Source organism: Hemicordylus capensis, chromosome 6 (assembly GCF_027244095.1).
Source record: "Hemicordylus capensis ecotype Gifberg chromosome 6, rHemCap1.1.pri, whole genome shotgun sequence".
Lineage (NCBI taxonomy): Eukaryota > Metazoa > Chordata > Lepidosauria > Squamata > Cordylidae > Hemicordylus > Hemicordylus capensis.
In genome coordinates, this window is record NC_069662.1 from 116,110,550 (window position 1) to 116,130,452 (window position 19,903).

Consider the following 19,903-nt stretch of genomic DNA (forward strand, 5'->3'; position numbering starts at 1 on the left):
AATCTCTGAGGTCAATCAATGTAGAGAAGATCTGTTTAACCAAACTTTTTAACACCCAATAGCAGCTCCCATTAGACTCACTTGTGTTAGGTGACAGATAGACATTTGTACATGTCAAGGAAAGTAGGAGCTACTGCCAGAATATTGGTGTTTCTACAAAATGGTATTTCCTGCAAAATGTCATATTTTGCACTTAAAATTCTAACTTGACAGAAGTTCAGCTCCATATTCTATATTAAATACACAGCTACTAGTACAATTACAATTCAAACCTCAAGAAGTCCAGCCTTTGTCGTCACCACTAACATATCAGAATTTCCTTCATCTTCCATGGTTAACAATTCTTCAACAGGAGAAGATGTTCGGAACTGAAAGGGGGTACTTGCTCCACGGATCTCTCCCTTATGTGTCACATAACAGAACTGGTAAAATTCACCATCATCATTTGGAAGATAATAGCCTGATGACAAACACAATTTAAAATATTTATACCAACATATTTATTGCAATAACCTCTGCAGCTGAAAGACATTTATTTCAATTAAGCACCAGAATACAAGGTGTAAGTGTTTTATTGTCTAGTAGCTTTCAAAAAGCAAGGCTCAAGGCTTCCCAGTACAAACTGCAGCAAGTTATTACACTCATTTTTATACCTGCTGATGGCTTATTGTAATAAAGTTTATGTTTTTATTACAGGTTTAAATTTTATGTGGGCAGACACACAGTAAGCTCAATGTTACAAACTTCTTGTTACAAAGAAAAATAGCAATCACATAGAAAATATTTTCCATTATCAAAAGTATAGGCAGATAATCTCGTCTCTGACCATAAAAAAGATTGATTGATTGATTGATTGATTGAAGCAGATAATAACTATTAATTTAGATACATCTTAAACCTTAGGTTGGCATGTTTGGTTTGTAGAACTAATATAGGGACAGGTACCTCCTCCAGAACCTCCTCTCAATCCCCAGATGTTTCCTTACCTTTGAAACAGGAGCCAGGCTCCTAGCAGCCTCTGTTTTGACTAGCCCAGTTTTTTAAAATAATAAAAATACATAGAGAGGGGAGAGCAAAGGCAAAACAGAGCTCAGGGAACTGGCAACTCACACCAGCTTCCCTTTTCTCCAAGGCAAATAAATAATCAATGCTTTAAAAAAAAATACTATTTTTAATTTAAATTGATGTTTTTAAAATTTGAATCAGATTTTAAAATATTCTTAAAAAATTTAAAAAGATGAACCTAAGCCAAATATCGTCCTGATATTTATAACCTCAAATTATATTCTGTGGAGATGCAAGATAACAGACCTAATCTGCACTCAAGCCCTTGCGTCTCTCTCTCTCTAATTGCAAAAATAAAGAAGGTCAATGAATAGAGAATTTGGGGGAGCAGCGCAGATGTGAGTGAGAAGTCTGGATACAAATGACAGCGAAGAGGAATAGAAAGTGAAACAAAAATTGAACACAACACAGTCTGGAGAAACTTAATCTGAGTGTACTCTTTATTATGGAATGGAAACACCTTATCATGACAGAAGGCCGTAAGAGACCCCATTTGGGAGTACTTAGTGAAGTTCTTGTACCTGTGGGTGACAGGCATGAATGCAAAATGCAAACAGTGCAACCAAGTCAACAAGAAACTGAGGAAAGGGGACGCCTAACCGCTGTTTAAGGGTACTGCAGCCATGCGCTGCCGGCGGTTGGGCGCCGTGAGGAGCTAGAGAATTCTATCCGAAGTATGGTCTGCGCAGGCGCAGAACCCAGTCCTTATAGACATTGGAACCACTATCCAGATCTGAAGGGAGCATATCTGAACATGCAAGTGCGCATCTGCTTTAGTACTAAATCACCACCCAATTTTAAGTTGCAGGGGGCAGGGACAGGACGGGGACAGAACTGCTGTATATATTGTCTACCTACCTTCTAAAGGTAAAATCTACATCTGAGTAGTAATGAATATGTATTAAGGTTATATCATACACAAATGTAATTTTACTAGAAAATTATGATTAAACAGGAATCTTGGAGATGCTACAGAGGGAACTTGAAACCTTCTGATCAAGTCTCCCATTCACGTGCAACTAGGGTGGACCCTGCTTAGCTAAGGGGACAAGTCATGCTTACTACCACAATATCAGTTCTCCTCCACACTCATGAACCAATCAGCCTTTATCACAGGCACAAATGCATCAGCAAAAGAGAGGTGCAACACACACATACTTCTGGGTTTGACACCACATAGGAACCTTCATCTCTGACAGGAATAGCTAGGAACCCATGACAACAACTAGAAACACTGACCTCCCTTACCTAGACAAAGTTAGGACAGGCTGCATCTTACCTCTTTGCTCATGGCTGTGTCCTACTCAAAGATAGGAAAGCTACTTGGTTGAAGAGGGAAGAGGAAAGCAAAGGCAATGCCTAACACCTGAACCCAAGCTCCAAGGAAAATAGCACACAAGGGCAAAGCTTCCACATCTATAGCACAGAAAGCAGCCAAAACATGGCCCATCCACCCAACCTACTGGTGAAGGGGAAAGCATTTATCCATCCTTTGGACTGGACAAAGGCAAAGCTGCATTACAAACTGTCCTATGTCCCGAAGCCTAGACTTAAGCTCTCGCCTTCTTGACAGCAATCCCTCCAGAGCAGGGCTGCACAACCATGGCCCCCCAGCTGTTATTTGACCACAACTCCCATCATCCTCAGCCACAGTCTGGGATTATGAGAGTTGTAGTCAAACAGCAAGGGAACAGTAGCAGGAAAGAGGGCATGCCTTCATCTCGTTGCATGTGGGCTTCCCAGAGGCATCTGGTAAGCCCCTGGGTGAAAGGAGGATGCGGGACTAGATAGGCCTTGGGGCTGATCTTATGTTATATGCAGGAGGGCCAAAGTTATACAGCCCTGCTCCAGAGGAAGGCTACAAAGCCACTACAAAGGGCCCACCTGGACCCCTCCCTAAACTCAAGGTGGAGCTTACCCTCATGAATGGGAGAGGCAGTAGCAACAAAGGAGCAACTCTCTGGGCCACAAGAACTGTCCCACCACCACTGCATAAAGACTATAGTGGCAGAGATAGTATTTGGGGATTGGCAATGGGCCTGAAGGACCTGGGTCCTTGGTGGTTGTTACCCAATGATGCAGTGCAGGTTGGACCTGTCTAAGGCATTACTCCCCATTCCATTCATTACATTACGTAAATAAAGAGAGACACAAAAGACCTGGGGATACAACAGGTCATGTAGCCGTTCTGCTCATTTTTGAAGTACTTAACAAGCAACTTAGAATCAAACCAGGCAGACACCCCCAATACTTTCTATTTACCTTGAAAAGATAGCACACAATTAACTGTTGATCCTTCCACATAATTTTCAGGCATAGGTGACCAAAGAAATGTATAATAGTCTCGTGCAGTACTCCAGCCAACCTAAAATAAAAATACCAAACTTAAAACAATACAATTAAGCAGTTAGGGCATGAGTGACTAAGTAATTATTGTTCCAATTTGTATTACATGAAAACACAGCCACAAGACGGAAATGAGGGGAATCATTTGTGTTACTATTACATAACCATTCAAGAATCCTCTATTACTTCCCATTATTATAGACTGCAATCCAATTAAGCTCTTTGGAAGCTCCCTATTTCCCTCTTCCTTTCAGCTTATGGCTTGGTGAGCTCCACTGGCATGAACTCAGCAGGAAAGTTACACAGCAGTCACTTACCTAATGTTAAAATGCTGGCAGTGGCAGAAACTAGTTGCTGACCAAGATGCTAGGTCTTTTAGCATCCATTTCATTAGCCTAATCATATCAAGCTGCTGTACTGGCAAGGTGGAGATCAGTATGAGGTAAAAATATAAAACCTTAATATAAGGAGCCGAGACTTGTATGTACTCACTCTTGATCTGGCCAGTCTTAATTTTCCACCCTAACCCTGATAAAAACCAACAGATCTTATGCAACGTCCATACTTATCTGTGAATCTCTGAACAGAAAAACAGGTTCCTTGTAACTATTCATTTTTAAGTGACCTGCAGGTATTCAATAGCCTGCGTACTGCACCTGCACAGGACCTTGTGGGGTATAATTATATAGCTCCTAATGCACTCTAACTGCATCACGTGCCAGTACAACTGTTAATTTGGCAGTTAGAGCACTGATCTTGGCTGTTCCTGGTGACCGCCACATGAGATTATTATCCTGCAACTTGGAATGACAGCACTGAACAACAGAAAAGGTTAATTCATACATAAGCTTACCACAGGGGGAGGAAAGGAGGGTTTTATGAATACCCGAGGATCACTTAAAGATCAATAGTTACAGGTAAGCAAGCTGTTTATCTTTAAAGTGATCCACTGGGTTTTCATAAGCCTGGGTGATTAACGAGTTTACCCAGGCAGGTGGGTGCAGTAAAAGCTACTACTGCAAGGCCCTGTTTAATACACTCCTTCCAAAACTCACTGCAGCAGCCATTCTTACATCCAAAGCATAATGCTTCACAAAGGGCAGGTTTGAAGACCAAGTAGCCGCTTGACATATATCTTGCATCCTAATTCCTGACAGATGTGCAGCTGAGGATGTATAGGCCCTTGTAGAATGTGCCTTAACAGTAAGTGTTAGAGTCACTCCTGTATCTTATATACAAGGAATATTAGTTCCACAAGCCAGTGCAACATACACTGCCTTGAAATGACATTTCCCGGGTGTCTGCCCTTGTAGGCCACAAAAGGAGAAGTCATCTGACATATCACCTTTTGTTTTCTCAAGATAGTATAATAAAGTCCTGTGAACATCTAAAGCGTGAAAGGCACAATTCAAGGCAGACTCCGGATCCTGGGGGGAAACCAGTAAAATTATTCTGTTTAAATGAAAGTCTGAAACTACTTTTTGCCAAAAGTTTAGGATCTGTTCTCAGAACCACCTTTTTAGGGTAAAACTGAGTATAGGGCACATCCACTCTTAAGGCAGTCAGTTCACTAACCCTTCCAGAGTTAGTAATTGCAACCAAAAAAGCAGTCTTTAGAATTAAAAGTCTCAAAGAGTGGTAGCTAAAGGTTCAACGGGAGCTGTGGTCAAAGCAGATAGAACTAAAGATAAGTTCCACTGTTCTAATGGTTCATAGACTGGAGAATATGTTATTCAATCCCCTTAGGAACCTCTTGCAGTCAGGATGCGAAAAAAATTGTCTTTCCATCCCAACCTGGTAATTTCAAAGAGATTGTTGCTAAATGTACTTTAATAGACAATTTGCCAAGCCCATGTTTTTTTTAAAGAGCTCAAGTACAAGAGAACCTCTTTCACCATGGCCTTTATAGGCAAAAAGTGCTTAGCAGAAGCATAGATGGTAAATAGCTTCCACTTGCTGGAATATGATTTTCTAGTAGAGGATTTATGCGTGTTGAGGAGTATCCTCCTCAAAACCCTATCCTCCATGCCATCAGCTTCATTATCTGAAGGTTCGGGTTTAACACCCTTTCTTTGTCCTGTGATAACAGATCTCGATGAAGCAGTAGTCGCCAAGTCGTGCAAGACAGGCACAGCAATGTCATAAACAACAGCTGTCATGGCCATCAAAATGCCACCAGGATGCAGCAGGCCTCTTCTTGCAGAACTTTTGCGAGTACCCTGCCCATTAATGGCAATGGAGGAAAAATGTACAGTAGAGGATCCCTCCACGATCTCTGAAACGCACTCCCACCTGAGAGCGTAATTCCTGACCTGCCCTTGAGCAGTATGTCAGTATTTTTCGATTCTCTAGGGTTGCAATCAAATCTGTATTTGGATAGCCCCAGTTCTTTAAGATCTGATCTATATAGTCTTCTACCCCACTTGTGTGCTTGAACAGCTAGCTGCACATGACAGACTGTCTGCAAGAGTACTGAGCACCCCTTTGATATGGATTGATACTGGATGAACTTGACACTTTGTGCACCAATTCCATATGTGGATGCTCAGAGTAGTTAGAGGAGTGAGAAAACAGTCCCACCTTGCTTGTTTAGATAAGCAATGGCAGTTGGGTTATCCAACTAGTCAGAAGTGGATGAAAGACTTCAAATCAAGGTACACAGTCATCAGCTCCAAGAAGTTTATGTGCAAATTTCTTTGTTCTGTGTTCCAAACGCCCTGGGATTTGTGACCTGCACAATGTGCACCCCATCCTAACACTGACACATCTGTTGTCAAAGTTATGGTTTGTTCCGACGTCTCGAATGGAACACCTGTCAACAGGTTCTGCTTGTTTGCCCACCACTGTAAGGAGTGCTGCACATGTAGTGGTATATCCACGGTCTTTTGCTGGCTGGCCACATTTGGACAAAACACAGTGAGAAACCACATTTGAAGTACACACATTCTCAGCCATGCATACGGCACTGTCGTTACGCATGAAGCCATTAGTCCCAAATGCTGTATTCAATGGGCCCGTTGATGTGGTTGATTCCAGGATTGTATGAGCTCCTTCAGCAAAATAATTATTTCCATGGATGAATGCTTTTTAAAACCTGAGCAACCAGAACCGCACCAATGTACTGGATTCTAGGTGAGATTTCTTCTAATTTACATGAACTCCTAGTGATTCTAGGAGATTCAGCACACACTGGGTCTAACTCATTTACTGTTTTTGAAGTAATCAGCCAGTCATCCAGATACAGAAATATGGAGACCCCTTCTATCCTCAAATGTACTATGATCAGAGCCATACATTTTGTAAATGCCCTTGGTGCGGTGGCAAGTCCAAAGGGTAATACGTTGTACTGAAATTCTGCATCTCCCACTATGAAACACAGTTATCTCCTGTGGTTTGGTTGGATGCCAACATGAAAGTAAGCATTTTTTAAGTCTAAAGTTGCAAACTACTCCTCCTTGCTCAGGAGGGGCAGGATACTCTGCAACGATATCATTCTGAACTTCTTCATGTTGACACACTTGTTCAGTACATGGAAGTTCATAATGGGTCTCACACACCCATCTACTTTGGCACTTGAAAACATTGGGAATAAAATCCCCCTTTCTGGCTTCTCCACTTCATGAGGGAAATTGTCCCCTTTTCCAATAATTCCTTCACCTCTTCAAGCAAGACAGGAGTTGTAGGTGTACATTTTATTCCATGGAAGCATGGCAGACTCCTGAACTCTATGGCATAGCCCGTGTTGATGATCTGGCACACCCAAGCATCTGATGTTAAGTTGTGCCATGCTGGTGCAAACTGATCTAGCCTGATACTTCTTGAAAAAGATGAAGCAAGTGGAATCAGTGGAGAGACTTTGCAATTTGCAATCAAAGATGCTGCTTAGGAGCATCTTGGGGCTTTCCATGGGATGCTTGTTTCCCTTTGGGCTGATATGGTTTCCTTGAAGACTGGTGCTGCTGCTTCTGGAAGTCCTTTCTATAATTGGTTCTATAGGATTGAGTTGTCTTTCCATTTTTATTTTTATTTTCGGTTAAAGAACACATACACACACACACACACACACACACACAAAGGTATGTCTTTCCATACCTTCAATATTTCTGAACATAAGAAGATTGAGCACTTATAAAGGTTTTTGTAAGGCATTTTGATTTGTTACATTTTTCTGTTGTTTCGTCTGTTGTCTCACTGGCCTTTGCCAGCAAATTGCAGCTGCCTAATCTTCTCTTTCGTATCTTCCTGTAGATTTGGCAGAACGTAGCCAGGCATGGCGGCATATGGATACCCTAGTTGCAAGACAACTTGACTCATTCTCTGCAAGATGTTAAGTACAGCTAAAACATTGCTGTGTTTTGTTAGATACACAAATTTGGCATAAGCCTGTTTAAACTTATCTTGAATTCCTCAGGTATATCCTTAATTTCTTTGTAAACATCTTCCCAAACAGAATGATGGTATTTTGCCATACAGGCAAGATAATTAGCCATCTTAACAGAATATAATTGTCTTCCAAAACTTTATGCCATTCCTTATCTGCAGGCACAGAATGAGAATTTATTTGAAGTAATGCAGTCGGTCACTAATGAATTAGGTGTAGGATGTTTCAATAGAAAACCACTCCCCTTCCTGAATACAATAAAGCCCCTCACACTTTTTAGATGTTAGCAGCCACTTCCCAAGATGACTGAGGCACTCTTGCAATCAGTGGCAACACTAGAAGAGCTACTGGATAAGCAGACTGCTCCTTAGCAATAAAATTATAGACTGGATCAGGTATTTCAGTTGTTTGCTTTTGTATCACCAGACCCAATCTATGTTCTCTCTAATTTTTTTCATCTGTGTGTGGAATGAGTTTTGTTCTAGGTGGCAGTATTAAGGCAGTGTGTGCGAACGTATATTCAGAGTGGGACAGTCCTGATTCAACCTGAGTGGGATCTAAAATTAACTGAGCAGACATCAAAAAACTTGTGTGTGCGCATGCACATGCACACACCTTAGAGAGAACAGTGGACCTAATGCAGCCACCATCTCAGTAACATAGACATGATAAGACTTCAACTCTTCAGTTGGTGAAGCTAAAGGCCTTGTTGGAACAGTATCATCCGGAGAAATTTCAGAAAGGGGTTCAGTTACACTTGAACCCACCTCCGAGTCAGATACAGAAATGCAATGCTCCTCTGATGACTCCAGAGCAGAATCTTGTAGCAAAAACTGAGCCTGTACAGAAACAGAAGTTTTTCAGGAACTTCTTCTAAAGGCACAGATGAGGTTTGAATAGATCTCATTTCATACTTAGATGTAGGATGCACATCTGCCAGTCAGAGCTGGTTGTGATGGAACAACAGGTGGTGCAGTTACCTGAGAAACAGGCTGCTGCAAAGGAGATCTAGCAGGCGAAATGCATAGTAAAGCCTTCTGTGCTTTCTAGTGCTTAAACTTCTCATAATCGTAGGGCAATGCTGAAGATAAACAATGGTCTCTGGTCCCGACTGGGCCATAGCATCACTGCTGGCAACGGTAGGGGTACCCATGCGTAGACGGTGACTACAGATCAGTGCAAGAACAAGATGGTGCTTGAAAAGTTGTGTACCCCAACCATCCCCAGCAGCACCACAGTGATGTTGTGGAGAGTAATGCCTCAAAGGACACATGGACAGGATTTTTGTAACGGCAAATTATTCAGAGTCCTCATCAACATCTAACCCCAATTCAAAAATCCTTTGAACTTTGAAGGAGTTGTTTCAGTTGAGTCAAGTAAGGACCAACAGTGTATTCGATGGTTTAATATCTTCAGATTGCATCAAATTAATAGCCTTGATATTGGCTATGATATCGAGAGCAACACTGGATAGAGTTCTAGACACAGGCTTTGGCAGTGTTGGCTTTGATGTTGAATGTACTTTCGACACTGACACAGCCGAATGCTTAGATGGCTTAGAGCTCACCTTACTACTCGATGTCAACTTGGGCGTCAATGATGTTGCAGTCAATGTGAAAGACCGACAAATAGCCTGAGCTATTGCTGGAGAAGATGTATGATGATCCAAGGCCGAAGTTCCTGGTGCCGTCGATGATGAATGATGGCTTGATGTCAAAACAACTGACTCTGGTCAAAAATTTTGCCTTCTTCACAGAGTGAGAATGATGTGAAGTAATCTCAGAGGAGCGCTTCTTATTTTCCCTATGGGAAGAGGAATATGCCAAGACCTCTGCTTGAAAACATATGCCTCCGACACCGGAAGCACGACCGATGCAGAAGGCTTATGCTGAGTCGAAATCAGTGGCTTCGACATCTTTGAGGTGATATCTGACTGAGGAGAATGCAGTCGTGGACTGGCAGGACAAAGGGCATCCTCATATAAAGCAGCCCTCAAAGAGTACTACTTTTCTTTGTTTGATGTGAAAACAAGGCACAAATACTGCAGGCGGAAGTATTGTGATCCTCTCCCAAACAAATTAAACAAAGGCTGTGGCTATCGCTCGAATGCAACACTGCACCATACTTAGTGCACCTTTTAAAAGTTTTCTTTGCACTCATTAGAAAAAAGAGGTAGCCAAACACAGTCCGAGTCAAAGCCAAAAAAATGTCCACAAACCGCAGCCAAAACTCAAAATTGAAAGCACTGTCTAAAACAGTCTGAGTCAAAACACAAGAATAAGTCCTCCAAGTCACGTCCAAATCAGAATACAGAGAAAAATCCAAGGTACAGTCTGAATCAAAGCCAATAATTTAAAATGCTGTCTTACAGAAGCTATCTGACAAGGTACAGAGTCTGACGAGGCGAATACTAAGGCGGTTGGGGGAAAAACCAACAAGACTGGCACTCTAACCGCCAAATTAATGGTCTTACTGGCGTGTGACACAATTAGAGCATATGAGGAGCTATAGAGTTCTACCCCACAAGGTCCTGAGCAGGCACAGTAGCCAGGCTTATGAATACCCAGTGGATCACACTTTAAAGATCATCCATGAATCCAGCTTCTTGTGCAACTCTTTAACATTGACCGATTATAGGGGCACTATAGGCAGGATCACATCTTGGGCAGCACTGAGACTAGGATGAGTAGATACTTCCCCAGGAGAATGTGTTCCCCATGTGAGACTCTACTTCCGCTCCAGCTTCTGATATGCCTAAATTGGTAGGTTCTCACAACCAAACTAATTTCAAAATACCAGAATCTGGAGTGAAAGTAGAAGCTCATGTGGGGAAGCGCACACTCAGAGGAAACCAACTTCTCCTCTCAATCTCAGGTACCATCTGAGAACATATCAATCCACCCTAGGAATTTTGTGTCAGGCTGAAAGACAATTTCACAGAACAGTACACTCCAAATAAAAGTTGCTATACATAAGATTAGGCAAAATGGAACTCAGAATCCTTATATCTCAGAGAAAATTGATTTCATCAAGTTTTGTCTTGGCCAATTCTCAGCAAAGTTAAGAGATGCTTTAATCCAGTTAGAGATGCCTTTAAACTGCATTAAGCCTCAGCATCAAACCCCTCAATATGTCAACATTTTATATCTTATCTTAGATGTCTACACAAATACCTTACCTGTTCTACAAAATCCTCTCAAATGGTGATATGCTCATACTTTTTCAGTTATGCTACCCTATGGTATGGATTAAGCTGACTTGTTGGAGTTGATATGTGGAGGATTCTACTTTAGGGTTGGAATTTGCATTCAGTAACTTGCTGGCACTTTTCAGCTATACAATTTTATGAAACATTAGTGTTGCTCAAGAAAGACAGAAGTTCAGCTACAATAATTAAAAAATAAAATGGCCATATAATTATAAGAAAATATTCACAACTTATGCCACCTCACTAGGATACACATCCCACCAAATATTTAACACAAACATTTTGATTATTTTATTTTAAAGCTTGCCTACCTTGAAGATACCAACCCAATCTTTCTGGTGAGGGCGTATATATGGCGTCAGTGTATAATGGCATTCAAGGTGCACATTAGGAAGGTAACTTTTTGCTACATTTTGAAAAATCACATGGGCAAAATTTGAAGTCTGCAGGGCATTGCTTGAAGATGGAACTTCTTGAAAGGATGACATGGTTCTGTAAAATAATGTTAAACTCCTGTTAGAGCAAATAGTATTAGAATCATACATATTGTCACCAAGTGTGTGGTCTCTAAAGTCCTAGGAAAGGAAGTTAAATGTGAGAAAACCAGCTGGACAGTTTGGGTGCTCTCTTTAGTTCAGTTTTAACTGTATACCTAAATACATCTATTATCTATTAGGGAAGAGGAGGCTTGCACCATACCCTGCCACACACTACTAAACTGGCATTCTCTGCATAACTCGACCAATCAAGCCAACAAATGCCCGGAACATTCTGTCGGAACAATTGGCTTGGCCAATTGTTCCGACAGAATGTTCCGGGCATTTGTGTTCTGTTTTGAGCTTGGAATGGAATGCAAATCCCATTCTGTGCACATCCCTAATTATTATACAGCTTGCTTCTGTCTGTCCCCTTCTCCTTCCAGCACTCTACCAGCATTATGTGGTGTATGGGAACCAGTATAGAGTAGTGGATAAAGTGTCAGATGACAATCTTTGGATCACCTCTATCTCTCAGCCTAGCCTACCTCACAGAGTTGTTGAAAAGATAAAATAGGGTGGGAAAAGAAACCATGAAGGAAACCCTGACACACTTGGGAGGAAAGGCAAAATAAAAATGAAATAAATACATCTTCGTGCAAGAATGTAGTAGGCCCAAGACGGTCGATATATTCATAATCTAGTAAGGAAAGAGTACAATTTTATCCAATACTACTTAGCAGCTTCACAAATGTGTGTATTTATTTTTCCTATACTACACTTAGTGGCTGCAATCATTTGCATATATATCTATCATATTTCTATATTGTCCTTTATAAAACCTATGGGTAGTTTACAATTAAAACCTGGCTCCCCACTGACTGGAACAGGCTCCTCAGAGGGAGAGCCTGCCAGGATATCCCCTGGCTGGACAAGCTCCATGGGGAGGAACAGGGTAATGCAGAGAAAGAACCAAGGAAGTAAGAAAAAATGATTTAAAGGGAATACAAGGAAGAGAGGGAAAGGTCTCACCAAAGATTGGAGGCAGAAGAGAAAAAGAAAACAGAGGCTGCAGGCTTGGGAGCAGGAACTCCTTCTTGGCACTTCTGATCTGGTGCAAGACAGACAAGGAGCAGGGGGTAGGGAGCTCCTGCTGGGTAGGGAGGCTGGGACAGTGACCTGTTTGATCTGACACCTTCCTGTCTCTGGAGCAAGTAGGAGCGATTAACCTATTGTAGGAATGACAACCTCCTACACTGTTGGAGAAATAATTTTTTTTTGCTTTTATTTGAATTGTATACAGTATTGGACTAATTGAACAAATATAGTTCAAGTTCACAAACACAGTTCAAGTTCATTTGTATTGAACAAATGTTGAACATCGTTCAAGTTCACAATCTTGGTATAGCACTGATAATTTTTCAGTATATATGCAACTGCCAAGGAAAAACCCTTACAATGGCGTGAATGGATGAAGGAAGAGAAGGGAAGAAGCAGCTTGCAAGAAAGATTCTGTTCAACCATATTATTTTCCTTCCAAGGAAAGAAGAAAAATACACTGCTGTTTTGCATTTATGGAGTAAAGCAGTGTATGAACTGCTGCACTCCCTTCTCCACCACCCGACTTCTTCAGAGTCAGGTTAATAATTGGACACACAACGTCATATCATAGCACTTAAACTCAAAGGACATGTGTTTACATACATGAATGTTTCATTTAAGTGTTCTTTTAAAAATAATATAAGCTTCTTATGGGGGGATCAATAGAAAAGGCCAATATAGCCCCCCCAACACTGTAGTTATTATCAGGTTGGCACTGACCCAATATTTTACCATTAATACTATCTGAACCCCACAAGGCTGCACCACTTAGAGGAACTACAATCTTCACAATTCCCCATGACTCCTCAGTGCTGTAAAAATGGCATTTACTTTAAAATGGCCCTTCTACCGCTCCCTCGCCTTTGCCAACAGAACAGCCTTTGGTGTCACCAAAGAAGCATCATCACTGGAGGCCTGCTAGCCTGTGGGAGCAGGATCTGTCACAGTAACTGGGCCAGCAGGCCGTGGGGGGGCAGTAATCAGTGATGGGAGTGGGGCCAGCCTTAGAAGCCTCCAATAGAGTACAGGCACGGCCCTGAAGAATGGCTGGCTAGAAGAGCAGAGCAGCCAATGGCTGTTGGTAGCAATGGGTGGTGGAAGCAGCAGCAGTGACTTGCTATAAACTTTAAATGTAAATTATGTACATGCACGGGTTGTGTGTTTTCCAATAAGCCTAACAGAAATGCATTTCATTTTGGAACCAATGCCAGGGGGCTCTATCCAAGTTTGGACTCTCGGGCCTTCTTCTATCAATTCCGGAATTACTGCCGATAATACTAATATGGGGATTATTGGCCAGATATGCTTACTGGATTTATTCAACTTCATAGGCTTGAACTGCCTGCCTTACAATCTTGTCAGTAAAAGCATGAAAATGGTGTTTCATTCTCCATACTCGAGAGATTAAAAGTAGACACTGTTAATAAAACTGCCCCTGGGTGATTGGCGAACTCCCCGAAATCTACCTTTTAGGCTTGCATGGGAAAATTAGCTCAGAAAGGAACAGTTTCACGTTAGTTTTAATTAGCACACAGTTGTGGACTCAGGAGATGACTGGACTGAGATAAGATTCAAATTTCCACCAAATTTCCACCTTGCATGGTGGCCTGTGGATAGTAAATTGCCCAAAATCTTGCTGGTAACTCCAGTAGGTGGTGCATAGAACACACAAAGATTGCAAGGAGCACACTGGATCATGTAACTGGGAATTCTTATACCCAAATACATATTGTCAGGGCTCATTCCAAGTAGCCTTTTTTGTCGGACAGGTGTTTTGGGTAGGACCAGCAAGGATCCCATTGTTGATCTTTCTTCCTGAGTGTAATAATGTAGGAATTGCTAAGGTATGCCAAGGCTTTTGTAATAAAAACAGAGTGCATAGACTTGAGAAGGGAAATCTGCATGGACAGAAGGTCCAGTAATCCAATCAGTACTTTTAATGGGTGCATCTCTTAGGTCCGTAGCGCTGACTCAACCTCTTTTGTGAGGGGGGAGATTTAGCTCCACAAGTCTTATCTATGCTCTTCCTGTTGAGCTAATTGGCAATTAGCTGGCTGCTATCCTTTTTGTGAAATGAGAGGAGGGGAGGTGCTTCACTTGGAGGGCTGAGTGGCCTTGACAGAGAGTTAACCTGCTTTTAATCAACTTCTGGGGTCTACTTAGAATATCCCAGCATAGGGAGGGAGTGCATCTGCTCAACTTTACAATTTGCTGCTTAGGAGCCAAATCTAGGGACAACTGGTCCACTGTCACTAAGTGACCTCTCCCCATGTGCTATAAACGGAGAGCTCACGATGCTGTGATGCTCCTGAGCATATACAGAGTGAGATCTCCAAGCCTGGAGACTCAAACACAACCGAGGGGGCTCCTGGGAGCTTATAGAAAAGCATTGCTGGCAGCAACACTGTAATCTATGGTAGCAATTTTGAGTATAGAACATAAAATGACAGTTATGGGAGTGATGCAGAAACTAAAAGTGTAATGCACACAGTATCACTGAGAAAATGAGGACTATTGAGCTCAATGGGTAAAACAGGTATTTCAGGGGAGCTCTGTTTTTTGTTTTTTAACAGGAAGTTTTTATGGGAGTCCTTCATAGCTCCTCAATCAATATCAAACTGGATCTTTACATAAATACTTTCATCACTGTGTCCAGGCAGAGGTTATCAGCAAACAGCACCGCTTGTCACATAATCTCAGCCCCGTGGAACACAAGTCCTTCTACAGCCTCCAAAATAACTCTGACAGGCTAATAAAAAGGCAGCTGTTGTCATCATGAACAAGATGGACGACATCTAGGAAACTCAAAGGCTAACACTACATTTTGCAGAATATTATGCACAGAGCCCATTGAAGAATTACAGAAAATTACATAATCTGGTGAAGAAGGAATTTCTTATAAATGAGCAGGAGCTAATCTGCACAAACACGCTCAGGAGCTTTGCAAAGAGGCCTTCACCCTGTCACCCAAAAGGAATGAACTAGACAGCCCTGTGTGCCACAGGGCACTGGCACTATCACAGTGGGGTGCAGTGTTCCCTCTAACAGGGATTCCCAGATGTTGTTGACTACAACCCACAGCATCCCCAGCTGCTATGGCCTTTTGCTGGGAATGCTGTGAGTTGCAGTCAACAACATCTGGGAATCCCTGTTAGAAGGAACATGGGGGGTGGGGCGGAAAGTATCTACCTACATGAATTTAAATCCTTCGGCCCCCTACTGCCAGTAACTTCAATTACTCAAGGGCATACCCTGAAAAATGCACAATCCACTGACAAGCTCCCAAGTAAATCCATAAGCAATCACAGATGTAGAGGCCCTATAAACCATCCTCTCACAAAGATGAATTAAAAAACATCACAGATATTATCCCTGACACTACAGAACATTTGGCCATGCAGCAAGTTGGGGAACACCATGCAGCCAGTTGAAAAGTACAAAGACATTTTCCATGCCGCCTCCTCTTTTAGGGGACTTCCTAGGCTAGTCTATTGCTAAACCTTGGTTCATTCCTGGATTGTCCCTCACAGACACATCAACCACACTAAACACATCTACAGGCATGTAAACCAAACTAGGGGGATGCACCATCAGATCTGGGGTCCAGTTCTTCCACTACCTTCCACAGTAGGTGTCAACAATAATCCATTTAGCCTCCCTAGAGTCTCCCTGTTCTCCTCCAGTACTACTTTCATACCTTACTATTTAAAGGTTATACCACATCCCTGGCTGATTTTTCTTCTCATGCATTTATAGTAGTATTTCTTGGAGGCTTTATTAATGCCCTCAGCAAATTTGCTCATCAAATTCTCTCCTTGCTTGATTTTTCAACTTGCATTTGTTCTACGAGTGTGGTCTTTTTAAATGTATTTCTTCTTCTGACATTAAGTTGACTTTGTTGAGCTTTCAAAGCAATTTTCCACTTTTATATGAACAATAAGAACATAAGAACAGCCCTGCTGTATCAGGCCCAAGGCCCATCTAGTCCAGCATCCTGTTTCACACAGTGGCCCACTAGATGCCGCTGGAAGCCTAAGGCAGAAGTTGAGGGCATGCCCTTCCTCCTGCTGTTACTCCCCTGCAACTGGTACTCCGAGGCATCCTGCCTTTGAGGCTGGAGATGGCCTATAGCCCTCCAACTAGCAGATGCTGATAGACCTCTCCTCCATGAAGTTATCCAAAACCCTCTTAAAGCCATCCAGGTTGTTGGCTGGCACCACATCTTGTGGCAAAGAATTCCACAAGTTGATAATGCATTGTGTGAAAAAGTACTTCTGCTTGTTGGTCGTAAAATTCCTAGCAATCAATTTCATGGGATGACCCCTGGTTCTAGTGTTCTAACTGCTGGTGTTATGGTGTTCTAACCCCTGCTAACTTGGCAAAGAGGCACCTTGTAATGTGGTGATTCTCTTGATTTAGTAGGGGTAGAGTAACTGGCCCTATCCACCCCCAGCACAGTACCTCCAGTGACTGCTGCTGGTGTCTGTCTTATGTTTATTTTTAGATTGTGAGCCCTTTGGGAACAGGTTTCCATCTTGTTTGTTTGTTTCTCAGTGTAAACCAACCTGAGCCATTTTTGGAAATCAAATGAATGAATGAATGTGAGAGGGAGAAGTGTCAATGACAATGCTGATAATGTAGATTTGGCAAAGTTACACCTCTAAGCAAATGCTGGGCTTAGTCAACCCATGACTACGTTCTACAGTAGAATTATTCATCATACTTTGACATTTTATCTCACTTCATGACCGGAATATATGTTTATATAGTCAACATGAGAATAACTGAAATCACCCATCATCACATTTCTCTTTCAGCTATCTCAGTGGACTGATGATGAACTAATCACATTAGTCCAAATCACAGTCCAAAGACCAACAAACTTGCACACTCTCCTCTAGAGAGAGCGACACCATCAATAGTGCAGCCTACTCCTGCAGATTTTCTGTGTTGGAATAACTTATATCCCATTAGTACTATTCCTGAAGATGAATAAATGAATTCTCCTGGTTTCCACTGTGAATACATCACAGTAAAGATAAATGTTCAAGAGATTAAAACAAAGTTTAACCAAGAGTGTTTAAAGAAGTGTTCATAAATAATTCGAACCATTTCAACTAGCATTTTAAGGCTGCAAACCTATGCACGGCTACTTGGAATGATGTTTTGTTATAAACATAGAGGGGCAGACTTCTGGGTAAATCTGCATAGGATTGTGCTGTAAGATACTAAAGATAAGGAACTCATGATATCAAAAATGATGCTAGTATGAAGCTTCAGTAGTTGCTTTAATCCAAGATGAATGAATATGCCAAGGAACACCATGCCCAAAATTTAATTATTTTATTTCTAACCAATTTATAAGTGGAATCTGTAACTTAAGAACACAAAATCAACTTACACAGACCAAGTTCATTCCAACAAGGAAACTTTGCTATTTTGTCTAGAAGCTGCAGCCACAGTATTGCTAAGTGTCAGGTGCGGGTGAGAGAACCGCAATTGCTTTGTTTGCAAGCATAAGAATCCCTCTGGAGATTGCAAGCTGCAGCCTGCCATAGTTAGCTGAAATGAGAGCTGTTTGGAACAGAGAAGGCTGCTTGTTTACCCAGCTCAAATCAGCGGATTTGAAGGAGGGGCTGAACTCTAGCCAAGAGAACGGCATTACTAATGAGACAGACTGCACTAAAATATATATTCCTGCTCCTGTCCCCAAAGACTGGCAGTTATTACAGAAAAGTGAAAAAAATGACCAAGCTGCGAGCCTCAGCCACACACACACACTGCTCTGATGAGACAGACAGCGGCAAAGGACTTTACACGAGCCTCGCCGCAAAGGTTATTATTGCGGGACAGCCCAGCGTCCAGCCGGTCTCCCGAACAGGTTCTCCTGTTCTCTCCCCGCAACATCCTCGCTTTCTGCGGGACGAGAGAGCTAAGCCACCCTTCTCGCTCCGGTTTCTCCCTCCAAGCCAGGACTTCTTGCTGTAATCCTCTCACAGCTTATGTAACGCGCGACACACACCAGGTTAAGCCGAAGGAGTGTGTTTCCCCAACTCTCTGGCACTCTCACGCACACGCTCTCTTTTTATTGCTGTTCCATTCTTGGCCCACGGAAGAACTCGCTGCCATCGGATGCGTTAGTCCTTTCAGGGGCCGCGAGACTCTCCGCCGCCTGGGCTGCTGCGCGAGACGCTGTCCTCCTTCTCACCCCCTCCTTGCATAACCTTGGAACCCGGGGCAGCCCGGCTCTTCCGTCGCCACGACTCGCCGTGTCGCAACCCTCACTCTCGACACCCTGGAGGCTCCCAGCTCCCGCATTCCTTTTCTCCTGCCCTACACAAGCAGCCCGGCCCCCCCCCACCCCCACGTCACGCCCCTCCTAGCGCTCTACGCTAATATGGAACGGCCGGCCCAATTCGGAGAGGGTTCGGCGGGTGCCAGTCATTACCCCAGACACGGCGGGCCGAGTCCTCAAATAAGGGGACGGGGAAGGAAGCAGACAAGTCTGCTACGTAGCTAACGCGGCCGGGCAGGGAAAACAGCCGCTGACTAGGCCTCTTACCTGAGAGGACGATGGAGACACCAACGCCAACCGCAGCCACCATCAACACCTCAGAGCCCAGCCCAGCCCCCTCGCGTCACTTCCGCTCCCCGCGTGCGTAAATCTAGCTTTCCTGACACGTGACGGCTGGGAAGCAACGAGCGCACGTAGCTCGTCATTCTTGACTCTTGCCTCCCTGCCACGTTTTTTTTCTTTCCACCCTTTCCCCACCGCTGGGCTGCTTATAGTGCAATCCTCTGCATCAGACGTAGACAGAGTTGCACCAAGGTAATTTTGGAACCTGGACATAAAGGCCTTTGCCCCCCGCCCCGCCAGTTAAGCATCACCCCCCTGCACGCATACACCCCATGATACACAAGAGTTTTTCTAACTTGGGGGCACAAACAGCAACTGAACTCACAAGAATGTATAAAACAAGTGTGTGTGTGTGTGTGTATATATATATATATGTAAATATACATTAGCAGAAATTTTTAATCACAGAATTTAACATATTCCCCTCCCACATATTTCTTTCCTCACTCTTTCTCTAAAGCAGAGGTCATGCTTGGTTGGTTGCCTGGCATAGGTCACAGTCACACTCGGCCAGCTGGTGCAGCACAGGCCTGTGGCAACCACACCACCGAGGACAGACCAAAGAGGATTTGGGGGCCCCCAGGGGGTGTGGAAGCCCTGGACATCGACCCAGAAGTCCAGGGATAAGAGTACCTCTGGAGGTAGGCAACCTTGGTTTGTCTCCAGCTGTTGTTGTTGAACTACAACTC

General features: G+C 42.9%; 1 protein-coding gene across 4 annotated transcripts in view; it reads right to left on the bottom strand.

Moving 5' to 3' along the window:
• Window positions 1-19,282, bottom strand: part of TAX1BP1 (Tax1 binding protein 1) — a 61,065-nt gene extending 41,783 nt beyond the window's left edge. For 2 of the 4 annotated variants that reach the window (XM_053265042.1, XM_053265039.1), the window contains exons 1-3: window positions 11,312-11,492; window positions 3,328-3,430; window positions 273-460 (exon numbers count right to left, since the gene is read on the bottom strand). In XM_053265042.1, coding sequence (XP_053121017.1) covers window positions 273-460; window positions 3,328-3,430; window positions 11,312-11,488 — 468 coding nt within the window. In that variant the 5' untranslated portion in view covers window positions 11,489-11,492. Of the gene's footprint in view, window positions 1-272; window positions 461-3,327; window positions 3,431-11,311; window positions 11,493-18,651; window positions 18,859-19,139 lie in introns of those variants that run through there. The other 2 variants (XM_053265040.1, XM_053265041.1) reach the window with 2 other exon arrangements.
• Between the last annotated feature and the right edge of the window lie 621 nt (window positions 19,283-19,903).